This window comes from Oryza glaberrima, chromosome 2, assembly GCF_000147395.1.
Source record: "Oryza glaberrima chromosome 2, OglaRS2, whole genome shotgun sequence".
Taxonomy (NCBI): Eukaryota; Viridiplantae; Streptophyta; class Magnoliopsida; order Poales; family Poaceae; genus Oryza; species Oryza glaberrima.
The window spans coordinates 1,225,465-1,238,077 of NC_068327.1; the positions used below are offsets into that span (position 1 = coordinate 1,225,465).

The window sequence follows — 12,613 nt, forward strand, 5'->3', positions numbered from 1 at the left end:
GTGGGCAAGAAAAAGGAAGAGCGCACTCCCACTCCCACCCAAAGTGAAGTCCCAAGCGCTCACGCTAGCCTCTCATTTCCGCCTCTCTCTCTCTCCCCCCCATCTCTACAGAGGCAGCAGCAGCGGCGGCGGCGACAAGGGAAGCCGATGGCCATGGCGACCTCCACCTTCTCCCCCCCGGCCTCGCAGCTCTCCCTCACCCGCCGCCGCCTCCACCCGGGCCCCGACCTCCTCACCCTCTCCTCCCCGCGCCTCCGCGCCGGCCTCCGCCTCGCCCGCGCCGCCGCCGGGGAGGCCCCCGTGGAGACTGTCGAGGCGCCGCCGAGCAAGCCGGAGGCCGAGCCGTCCCCCGCTGCGTCCAACGGGGCCGCCGTCAAGGCCGAGAAGCCGGCGGCGGCGGCGGCGGCGCCCCCGCTGCCCAAGTTCCGGGACTCGAGGTGGGTCAACGGGACGTGGGACCTCAGGCAGTTCGAGAAGGGCGGCGCCGTCGACTGGGACGCCGTCATAGACGCCGGTGAGGCTCAGTTCGTCTGCCTCCCTATTCCTCTCTATGCTTCAGTTTGCTGTTGCTGCCTTGCTGCTGCTGCTGATTAATTAGCTAGCACTACACTAATGGCGGTGGAATTCATAAAATCTACTACTAGAGTACTAGTAGCTAAGCATTGCATAACTGCATAGTACTACTTCAGAATTAGGACTCCTTTATCAGCCATTAGTTATTTGGTATTTACTTGATGAATCTCAGAATGTTTGCATGAATTGTCGTGGATACGATTGATGGGAGTGCCGTCTCGGCACTGCGACTTCAATTCCAGTGTGGTTTTTTAGCTGGGTTGCTACTGTGCTTTGATGAACCCATTGCTATGCCCTCTGGCCCCTGGATCTGTTTGTGCTTATATTGGAGTTTGGAGCTTGCTTCCCATTAGTCTCAGTGATAGTGACAGTGACCTTCCATCTGCTGAAGCGAGGAACCAGCTTGCTGACAACAACACCTACAGTGCTATCCATTCAGGTTCCTGTTCTCTATGGCTGTACAACTTCAATAATCAGTGCGCCGCAAAATTATAAAATAAAACTTCAATAATCGGTGGAGCATGATTAGATGGATAGCCTCATCTAGATGAAGTTTCTTAAAAAAAGGATGAAGTTTCTAGCGTGTCACCATTAATTTGCTTGATAACGTATGTAGAAGATGATGTAAACTGCTAGACACAGTACACTTGCTTTTACAGTTCAAGCTGCTGGGAGTGCCCTTGCAAAAAAGAAAAAAAAACGAAAGCTAGGTGGACATGGGAAGCGCTGGAGTGCAAGGTTGGATAGGGAAGAGAGATCTGTCGTGTGTGCACAACTAGAGTTTGAACTGAACTGAAATCCAATTGATTTATGTTCTGAAACTGATCTTTTTTTTTCTCAGCTGATTTGCATTTCTGTACGTAGCTTGTGTTTTTTTAATTTATGAATCGGTACAAACAAGATGTCTGCCAATGATGTGTAAACTTATGGCACTTGTCATTGTGCTGCAGTGAATGGAACAAAATGGGATTCCTTACTATCTAATGAGGCCGACTGACATAACTCCTTGGAAATGTTGCAATCATCTGATGCCATATTTGTTTGTTTGCAGAGGCCAGGAGAAGGAAATGGCTTGAAGATTGTCCAGAGGCAACTAGCCCTGACGAGGCCGTTGTCTTCGATACTTCAATCATACCGTGGTGGGCATGGATGAAGCGTTTCCATCTCCCTGAAGCCGAGAAGCTAAATGGTCATTCTTGAATCCTTCTCCTTTTCAAAAACTGAATTCAAAAGTTTTTACTTGCATCAAGCCACATGTGCAAACAAACCACGTGCATGGGAAAGAAGAATTCATCACTTCTTCTAACATCACACTCTTATGTCTCTGCAGGCCGTGCTGCCATGATTGGCTTCTTCATGGCATACTTTGTTGATAGCTTGACCGGCGTGGGGCTTGTCGACCAGATGGGCAACTTCTTCTGCAAAACCCTACTGTTTGTTGCTGTGGCTGGTGTGCTGCTGGTCAGGAAAAACGAGGACATAGAGACGGTGAAGAAGCTCATCGATGAGACGACGTTCTACGACAAGCAATGGCAGGCAACCTGGCAAGATGAGTCCCCTTCTCAGCCCAAGAAATAGCTCTGAAGTGGAATCCTCCCTATGTTGTATTGTATCACTTCTTTTTGCAGCCCTTTTCTCAACCCATTTATTAGTGAGGCTCAGTACATTTTGATGATCTTAATACCTATGACGTCTTGTAAAAAGTACGAACTCGTTTCTGTGCTAGAGGTTAACGTTGCTGCGGGTTACTTGGTTGAATGTTTTCTTTGTGAGAATTGCTTGTACTAGTTACTCCCTCCGCTTCATTTTATAAAATGCTTTGACTCTTTTCTAAATCAAAATTCTTTTGGTTTGACTACGTTTGAAAAAAAAACGTAGCAACATTTTTAACATCGCATCGCGCCACAACAAATCTGCACAGTTCCATCGGCAGTGCACACAGCCGTTATAGGAAACTAAAAATCAAAATTGTTCTTGGAGCTCGAAGTAATATATCAAGACATTAGCGCAACCTGTGTCACCATGACAAGAAAAATGATTTGCCATCTACTAGCTTGACCTGTTGTCCTGTTTTCGATAAGCAAAAAAGAGCATTTGCAAATGGTGCATCACAAGTTCATGTGCCAACTTTACAAATTGCAGGCAAACTAATTCCAAAAGTCGGGCGTGAGTTCCCTCATCAGTTGACAAAATTGCTACGCCCAGTTGCCTAGTTTTTGCTAAACTGACGCTGCTTCAAGTATGCACACAATGCCCATTCTGTATCAGTTGAACCTGTCAAAATCAGGGACAGGCTGATCCAGCATCAGGTATCGTATCTAAGAAATAAATGTGCATGTCATTGAGGCTAAAATGCTAGGATAGATGTTCCTGGAAAATGAACCACATTTCAGAATGGAACAAAGCACGGGCATGAACCTACGCACATAAGAACACAAGGTAGGTAAAATTTGAAACTAGACTAGATATGGCGTGCACTGTATGTGCATGTCATCATCATTAACGCATAATGCATGTCTGGGGGTCAGCTAATGCAGCTGAAGTAGTCTATATTTTACAAATGAGATCTTTTAACTATAGAAGATAGTGGCACCGAAGTTTCTTAAGAGGCACATCAGACGAACCTGTGGAGAACATAAAGAGAAGTCTGCAGTCTGATATTTCGCCATCTGTAGTGTAGACTACTGCCTTTGATCAGGTACAGAATTTAAGTCGGGCATGACACGGTTGAATTCTGACCTGTGAACGGAGCACATCAAATTAAACAAGCAAACAATCTGATTCTTACTGAAACAAATTAAAGCTCTCAGGAAAAAGACAAAAGAATAGAAACACAAAGCAACTATAACATACCCACAGGTCGAACACTTCTTATGATACTTGCAGAATATCGATAAACAAACTGAACAAACATATCCCATGTCAATAGTCTTCTTATGGCAGAAACATCTGAAAAGAAATATAGCAAATTAGATGCAGTTGAAAGGCCACCAGTATCAGACAAACTGAATGGAAACTTAAAAACAAAAATAAACTGAGCTGCTAATCCTGACCTAAGGCCTTTGGTAAGATAGAACTTCACAAAAAAAATTAGCTGTATGTTACTCACATTTTTCTGAAATTGTCATTGGTATTATGCTATGTTTTCAGATCTATAACAAGCATCTCATAGCTATGTCACAAGGCATTCAAGAAGATGAAGAAACAGAGATATGCCTAATGCCTAGAGAACTTAATAGAGGAAACTGAGTGACACATACGAAGCACGGAAATCCACTCCCAGAGTCTTGGGGAGGCGCAGAAAGGTTCTTGAGTGTAAATCAGTTGCAAATACAGCCTGCATATTTGCAGAAATGAGTCATTGAGCTCAAGCAAATTAATCAAGTTATCTGAAATAGAAATATTCCTACTCAGATAGAATAAAGCCAAACACAAAACAGAGCAACTTTGGAACTAATATATATATTCCAAAAACAGGTCAACGTAAGCTGATATTGAAGCAATAGATTTGGGTCAGAAGTAAACAGCACAGTCTATCACACCATAATCTGATGATTCCATTGTTGTTCATTAGTGTATTGTAGATATATATGTGAATCTGATTCTAGATTAACAGGTAGATATACTACCAGTACCAGGAAGATGGAGTATCTATGTGCCCCACTCTAGTGACAGAAAATATTGAGTTTTGACATAGGAGATGAACTCATGAACATAGACACTGAGAGGGCATTCAACTTTGTAGTCTACTAGTAGCATCCAAAATCATTTGGCACTAAAGTTTAGAGATGTAGTTGTGTTGATCTTCCCAGATTGACAGTTTGAGACATACAGGAAATATTATGCTTGAGTGCACACTTTAAACAAGCCACACTCACTAGAGATGCATGAGTTCCCAAAGATTACTAGTACATTCTACATTCAAGCAAAGGCAGGAAAACAGAAGAGCCTAGACAACCTTAGATGAAAGTTGATATTATTCTTTTTTTCACAAAATGAAAATGGGCTGATCTGGCATTTTTCTTTTAAAGAGTTACATCAGATTCATGTGCTGGAGGTTAGTTGCCTTCTTAATTTTTCATTATTACACAGAAAAGATGGCCACAGGCTTTATATAAATGCATCATGCAGTTATAAAGATGTAACCATGGTTGCATGAGAAAATATGTGTGTTGCTACAGAAGTGCCAGAATGACTTACAGCAAGGTATTGAAATAGACCATTTAGTTCTTGGGGTTTCAAATAAACTCCACCTGTTATATATGAAGCCTGCAAATGAAAGGCCAGTATATGATCAGCATTCAGCAAGGAATAGACAACTCTATGGGGGCATACATGTAAAAGAAGTTATAAATGGAAAGAAAGACCAAGAAGGCACTGAAGAACATTACCTGTTGCAAGAAAGCAGAGTCTTGGGTTCCTACTATGCATGAATCGATTGGGACCTAAATTTTTTTGATAGAAAAAAAAATTAAGGACCAAAGTTGTTAGTGAATGTTTTAAACAATGAAACTGGTGATGTATATAGTCATATAGACATGTCTAGAGGTAGTGCTACTTGCAGTTGGGACTCACTAAAACCACTACAGTTGTGAAATGGTGAGGTGACATCAAGAGTATCAATAAAATGAATTGAACAATGAACCCAAATGTACGGAATAGTGACAGTTCATGCAATACCATGGAACGTTGAGCAGAAAATATTGAGTTCATGACCGCTACATATCTGCGCAGCATCTCATTGAGTTAAAACATGTTCCAGAAAATATATACTACACAATCAAATCGATGAATGTGCGTACTGTTCAGGTCCATCTGGAGAACCCTGCAGGCATAAAATCTGTATTTCGTGTTAGCATAATACATGATGCCACTAGAATAAGTTGTGAGGATATTGAGTAGAAAAATTCAAGAAAACAAAGAAAATTAAATAATTATATCATTAGTGATGGGTCAGATGCCTATCAGGTTTTTTTTAGTCCATACAGCATGCGCATTGTAAACATTTATGCTAACTGATATGCTCCCTTCTATGTTGTTCTCATAGGTCAACATATCAACAGGAATCAGAACAAAAGGTAACTTAGAACACACACAGAGTGTATACTCACCCGAGGTTGTGGATGTCGAATACCAGACCGAAAAACCCTCTGTATATCTAAGCATCCTCCATGTTAAGAAATACAAGCACAAATGGAAAATGCACTAACAATAAGAAATCAGTACCAGTCATAGGATACAGCACAGAGCAAGGGACAGTGCGCCTGAGAGAAGAGAGGCTGCATTGCCATCAGCAACAGAACCATTGCTGCTAGTGGCACGGGAGTCTTCTGCAATGAACTCATCCATCTTGCGGCTCGCCTTTGCGAAGGTGGCCGCGACGTCTGCAGCACCAGAGGCACTAGCATCGCTCGAGTCGAAGATGTAGGTGCAAGAGCTAAGCCCCGCGGCGATGACGACCACATGGTTGAGGTGGTTCAGAAGCAGGAGCGAGTTCACGTAGTGGATCAGCTACATACACCCCGGGTGTGCATCAGTATTAAGTGTAAATCCTCTCCTCTCTGGAGAATTCAGAGTCAAAATCAAACTAACTAGATCAGCGAGCAACTAGAGATTGATCCTCTCTGGAGGAGTCAGAATAAAATCAAACTAGCTAGATCAGCGTGAATGCAACTAGATACTGATCGTGTTTCCGTGGTTAATCCCCATGATATAGATGTGAATCAAAAACTAGAAATCGAGAGGGGAAGCGGGGGACGAGAAGGGAAATAGGGTTTGGGAGGTCGCGGCGTACATGGGCGAAGAAGTCGGCGAAGGGGAGGGCGGCGGTGGCCCAGAACAAGGGGTTGGTGTCGACGACGACGACGGCGAGGCTGACTTCATCTGCGCAGGCGCGGTGGAGACGAGGCAAGAGAAAAGGGGGGAAGATTAGCGAGACGCAAAGGGATCAGAAAACGGAGACGGTCGGGCGCCGCTTACCGGAGTAGAGCTTGGAGGAGGCCATGGCAGTCTCACCGCCGTCGCGGCAGGGCCGGACACGCGCGAACGGAGGCGCTGGTTGGGCCGAGGCGGCGGCGGCGGCGGCGGCGCGAGCGGTTGCCTTGCCGCCGTCGGGAGGCGGAGGCGGAGGCGGAGGCGGAGGCGGCGAACTCGGCGGAGTTGCGGCTGCGCTTGGGGGCGGCGAGAGACGACGGGGCGGAGGTGGCGTCGGCCCACGGCAGAAAAGTCGGCCCTTCCGTGCTGTGTTCCCCCTCTGTTGTTCCCTGCCGAAAAAAGTCCACTTAACGTCCCTCTCAACTATGGGTTTGCTTTATTCGCTTCCTTAATCGAGGGTCCCTCAACTATTAAAACTAGTGCAAATCTGAGTTTCTCGGTGATTTAGAGAGCGGTTTACAGTGCTGCCCCTGCCGTCCTCCGTAACGCCTAGCCCCTCATCCATGGTCATCGCATCTTTGTCTTGTCTCGTCTCATCAGGTACTATTGTCGTCACAATATTATAGATGCAACCGAAGCGGTAGCTAGATTTTCCTTGCCCGATGTCGGTAGCTCCCCAGAGGCAACAATTGGTGGTGGCACTCCATCGCACTAGTCCTCCCCACTTGTGTTGTGCTGGAGTCATACTAACGGTTGGGGGCAGTAAACTCTCATGCCGTATATGTTGATGTCCCTGTGGTGGTTCTTATGAAGGGTCCCTCATTCTCATCATACTTCATGCCGTGTTCTCGTCGGTGACAATGACTTTGTCATAGAAAAGGGAGTGTGAAGAGAAGAAAAGGCATAAGACTCATTTCATAGGGCTGGAGCAGGAAAAAAACCATATTGAAAGTTGTGTTTGAAATCTAGCACATGTCAAGCCTGAGTATAAGAGCAAGTTTAATATTATAGCTAACAACTAAATCCAATTTATCTATAGCTAATCTAGTAGCTCATTCATACAATAGTTACATACTACATTATTAATACCTGGTCCCACCTATCATATATACAATGCGTCTTAGAGTCCGTGCTACAACTGGCTACAAATCTGTAGCCCGCTGCTTTACTCTCTCCTTATTTATTTTCTTAAAATATGTTTGCAGCTGGTTTATAGTCTGCTATTGTACCTGCTCTAAGAGACGTTAGGATCGAGCCTTTTCTGTCACTGAAAAAGAGATGAGTGTTCACGTAATTAATTAAGTATTAACTATTATAAATTTTTAAAAAATATTGTTTTTCAAAAAAACTTTTTTATAAAAGCCCTTTTAAAACACAAACGGCTTGTTTCAAGAAAAACAATATAACCTCTCTTTAAACTTAGAGTTAGACTTATGTGGGCAAATATTTTTTTCCGTCCTAAAATATAACAATTTTAGTGTTTAATTTTTTTTCAAATATAGCAACTTCTTTATCAAAACTTTCTTTTCAACTAATCATCATAACTTTCCACCATTCAATTTTCTTAGCTATCTCCACTTCTCAACCAACCACAACTTTACCCGTTTAATTTTACTTACTTTTAAAAATAATTTTACAAAACCACACCTATTATTATCATAAAATTTACTTTTATTTTAATATTCGTGTGCAACCCTAAAAATCATATTAGTTCTCTTGCCACACAAAGCCACGCCACCGCCGAGAGAAGGAAACCGGAGGCGACGAGAAGGATGGCTTCCACGCTGCGGCGCGCGGCCGTCCTCCGCCGTGCCGTCTCCTTCGCAGCGCCGTCTCCCGCCGTCCGCCGCGCCGCCCGGCTCCCGATCGCGCCGCGCCGCCCCTTCTCGCAGCCGTCTGCAGCGTCAGGTGATCAGCCTCCCAAGTCTGCACTTGACAAGGTAAAAACTTAATTCCCCCTGCTTCCCTTGTTCTCCTCGATGTTTTCTTCGATCGTCTCAGGCTTTCCCACTGGCGTAGCCTCCGCGTCAGCGTGGTTCAGATCAGATGGACCACACGCCGGAGCAATCAACGCAAGGGATGAAACATTAATTTTTTTTTAGAGAGAGAGAGAGAGTGTGAAATATTTGTTAGGGCTGGGAGTGGATTCTTTTTCATCCAAATTCGGTACTAATAGTTGTGAAAAAATTCTATACCTTTTTTTTTTGTCCATGTAAAGTATAGTGATATCTATCGGTCCACTGAAATCAAGTTCAAATATACATCGAGAAAAAAAAACAAATTTAGATGTGAATGGTATATGCTACTGCTTATACACCGATTTTTTTTTATATCCCGGACGTGTGAGTTGAATTTAGATCTAAAATTTTGTAAAGTTTTGTACATACATCACCTTGAGCAATCTAAATAGTTTCTCATACTTGATGGACCAAATATCTGAATTGTGTGGGTAGATCTGGCACTATTTCCATTTATTAAAAATACAGCGGTAGAATTTAGCTGTTTAGGAAATTTTAACGAGGCAATGGAGCCATCAAGTAGAAATTGGTTTTCATTATTCACAAAAAAAAAAAGTTGTTCCATGCAAACCAGAATGTAATGAGTAGCATCAGTCAAGACATAAGCCAAAAGCTTTTCAGCTGTCTCCTGCATTATTTTTTGCACATTGCTTCAGCAGCCATTCCATCCCATCTCGTTGCAACTTGAAAGCCTGCTTAACCCTTGTTTGTTTGGACCTAAGTTTCAACTTAAAAGTAAAAGAGCCAAATCCAAAACAGATGGAGGCCTCCATCGACTGACTCCTCCGCTAGGCCACTGCCATATCTTTACCCTTTTTTGCCGGGTCGGCAAAAAACGCCGACCGTAATATATTAAGAAATTGGAGAATGTACATCAAATTCGCAAACCTATCTTTACCATTTTCCACCGGTATGATTCTAACATCAAGGTTGCCGACACTGCTCTGGATTTAGTGCTCAATTGTAGCTCTTGGGTCAGATCTGATTTTGCTGCTGATATTGATAAAAGTATGATTAAGAGCCTAAATGAACTAGCAGTTCGTAGTAATATAAATTAGTATGAATGCAGCCTAGCAGGGTAGTTGTCGATTGCAGCAGTGAAATTGTGTTTTCATGTGGTGTTTCAGTAATGTGGAGGAACGGTATGGTGAATGAATAACAATAATAATATTGTTGCATGCACATTTTACTTTCATCTCAATTGATTTCCAAGTGCTGTTGCGTTCTATGTCTGTACATTTTCGATGATGTGATAGTTTACAGAGACAAAAGTTTCAAAACACCGAGTGCAATCCATTTTCTATTGCTAAAGAAAATTCTTATCATTAGTCATCATCGTTAAGTATGAACTTCTAAATGAGACTATGGAAGAAAATGAGCTCATAAACAAGTCCTTGCATGCAAGGGTATTTTAGCATTTTTCAATAATATCACAGCCATCCAGAAAGGGCAGGTTGCCAAGCAGTACGATTGTTGAAATTGTTGAACCAGTAAAACCCTCTTTCCGTCGATAGCCTAGAATAGTCAGTCGTCTCTCTCAACAAAAGGCAATACTGTATCATTATTACTATTTTTCTCTGTTATCCTGATATCTGGTACTCCCTCCGTCCCCATAATATAAGGGATTTTGATTTTTTGTTTGCAACGTTTGACTGCTCGTCTTATTCAATTTTTTGTGCAAATATAAAAAACGAAAAGTTGTACTTAAAGTACCGTGGATAATAAAGTAAGTCACAAATAAAATAAATAATAATTTCAAAAATTTTTAAATAAGACGAGCAGTCAAACGTTACAAGTAAAAACTCAAAATCCCTTATATTATGGGACGGAGGGAGTATTTTAGACCCTACAATAGTTCTTTCTAAAATCATATAATGTATGTACGTCTGCCAGACTTGTCCTGTATCCAACAATGACATAAATGGATGTGAGAACAGGCAGGTGTTAAATTAGCTTAGCTAAATCTGTTTTCCTTTTTATTTATTAAACAAGTTTGGATGGCTGCATCATATGGTGCCTTTTGCATGCATGATGGAATTAGTGCATATTGTGTTGTTAGGTGCTACTGCCATACTTTCTGTTTTCTTCTCGTTTCATGCACATTATAATCTTTTGCACTGTATCAACTATGTATAATAAATGGATACTTCAAAAGAAAGGCCTGTAGGCCACTTAAGAACCCACTTGACACAGTACTTAAAAACCTTTTGTTTCAAGAATATAGCCAATGACATCTACTACTGATTGATTGGAAGTAGTGACCTTTCATCGATCATGCTTCATGTGTGGCTATTGATCAAATTGCTTTTTTTTTTTGTTCTATAGTTGAATCCATTATTTGAGGAGGTCATGAGAAAAGGAGTTTGTTCGATGGATCAATATATGACACTGGAAATTGTCAAAAGGTGTAACATACTACCTCCATATTTTAATGTATGACGCTGTTGACTTTTCGTCCAACGTTTGACCATTTGTCTTATTCAAAAAATTTATGTAATTATTATTTATTTTGTTGTGACTTAATTCATCATCAAATATTCTTTAAAAATGACATAAATATTTTCATATTTTCACAGAAAATTTAAATAAAACGAATAGTCAAACATTGGTTAAAAAGTCAACGGCATCATACATTAAAATAGGGAGGGAGTAGTTCTTTGTCATTTGTCCTCTTCCCTTTTTGCAAACATATATATACTAATGTTTTCTCTTTTTAGCATCCAACATGCTCGTATAGAGTTCAATCGAGAGGAAATGCGGAAGTCCTGGATGGTCTGTTATGTGGTAATATTTGGTGGACTTATTGGATACGTGATTAGAAAAAGGAAAATGACTGAGCAGGATGGGAAGGCTGGAAGCCTGGAACGCAAGAGATTATGACAGTGTAGTAGTCTACATCTGTGAATTAAATTACTGAGACACTAGCTTTTGAATCATGCTGTAGTATGTTACTAGTTAAGTTCATTTCTCATTATCAACCGTGTCCAGTTTAAACTTAACTGCCAATGCTGCTCGATGGAGGTCTTTATAACATATGATATGTCACTTCTGCTGGACGAACTATGTATGAAATAGATGGTAGAGCTAACAAGTGTGACTGGGTGTATTTTGGACCTTTCACACTATTTCCATGTCATATTCAACCAAAAATGAATATCTTAATAGGTGTGGTGTGTAGCACCAAATATCCATAATTTGAGAGTGTCTCTTAAAAATTGACCTTTTTTTCTGTATTGAATTGACTAGTGCTACCTATGAGCTTGTATATCTTCTGTTCTAAAAAAATCAACTTATGCGTACAAACCTGGATATATGCTTTTTCAGATTCGTCCAAAAAAAATTTTTAGACTATGGAAGTTGTTTTCTTTTGGGACAAGGGAGTACATAGCAAGGGGATGATATGTGTACTCTCTTTTTTTCATCATTCTTGACAACTTTAATCATTAAATTAAATAGTTTTAAATGACTACTTCCTCCGTATTACTCTCTCCGTTTTATATTATAAGACTTTCTAACATTGCCCACATTCATATTTATGTTAATGAATCTAAACATAACATATATATGAATGTGGGTAATGCTAGAAAGTCTTATAATATGAAACGGGGGAAGTACACTATAAGTCATTTTGAACTTTTTTTTTCAAATTTATTTAGGTTTGACTAACTTTATAGAAAAATTAATTAGCAACATCTACAAAATCAAATTAGTTTCAACATATACATTGTATATTTATATAACATGTTTGTTTCATAATGAAACTAGTGCTATATTTTTTTTTATATAAACTTGGTGAAGTGTGATTAGAAAAGGTCAAAAGTAACTTATGAAATGGAGGGAGTAGTTTATAAATGATTTAGATTAAGTGTACACGTGATGTTTTAAAGACTGGCTGTGTTCGGAACTTCAAGTTCCCAACTCCTCTACCTCGTTTTCCGCGTGCACGCTTTTCAAACTGCTAAACGGTATATTTTTTTAAAAAAGTTTCTATACGAGAGTTGCTTAAAAAATTCTAATTAATCCATTTTTAATTAAAAAATAGCTAATACTTAATTAATAACGTGCTAATGGACCACTCCATTTTTTTTTCGGGGAGATGGGTTCCCAACCCCAGTAACCGAACACATCCTAATATTGCTCAAAGTTAC

The 12,613-nt window shown here is 40.9% G+C and overlaps 3 protein-coding genes across 3 annotated transcripts; 2 read left to right on the top strand and 1 right to left on the bottom strand.

The window, feature by feature from the left end:
* The first annotated feature begins 66 nt into the window (after positions 1-66).
* Positions 67-2,331, top strand: LOC127761942 (light-harvesting complex-like protein 3 isotype 2, chloroplastic). Its single transcript, XM_052286279.1, has 3 exons — positions 67-514; positions 1,625-1,762; positions 1,904-2,331. Exons 1-3 carry the CDS (start codon positions 148-150, stop codon positions 2,149-2,151), a joined length of 753 nt encoding a protein of 250 aa, XP_052142239.1. The 5' UTR covers positions 67-147; the 3' UTR covers positions 2,152-2,331.
* A 229-nt stretch (positions 2,332-2,560) lies between these two features.
* Positions 2,561-6,774, bottom strand: LOC127761941 (general transcription and DNA repair factor IIH subunit TFB4). The gene is made up of 12 exons (XM_052286278.1): positions 6,553-6,774; positions 6,368-6,456; positions 5,814-6,084; positions 5,685-5,731; positions 5,376-5,413; positions 5,254-5,299; positions 4,965-5,018; positions 4,774-4,842; positions 3,834-3,910; positions 3,427-3,522; positions 3,198-3,312; positions 2,561-2,847 (listed from the first exon to the last, which is right to left on the bottom strand). The coding sequence occupies exons 1-11, from the start codon at positions 6,575-6,577 to the stop codon at positions 3,255-3,257; spliced, it is 870 nt and encodes a 289-aa protein (XP_052142238.1). The 5' UTR covers positions 6,578-6,774; the 3' UTR covers positions 2,561-2,847; positions 3,198-3,254.
* A 1,407-nt stretch (positions 6,775-8,181) lies between these two features.
* LOC127764607 (uncharacterized) lies at positions 8,182-11,516 on the top strand. The gene is made up of 3 exons (XM_052289505.1): positions 8,182-8,387; positions 10,791-10,870; positions 11,183-11,516. Exons 1-3 carry the CDS (start codon positions 8,220-8,222, stop codon positions 11,343-11,345), a joined length of 411 nt encoding a protein of 136 aa, XP_052145465.1. The 5' UTR covers positions 8,182-8,219; the 3' UTR covers positions 11,346-11,516.
* Positions 11,517-12,613: the final 1,097 nt, after the last annotated feature.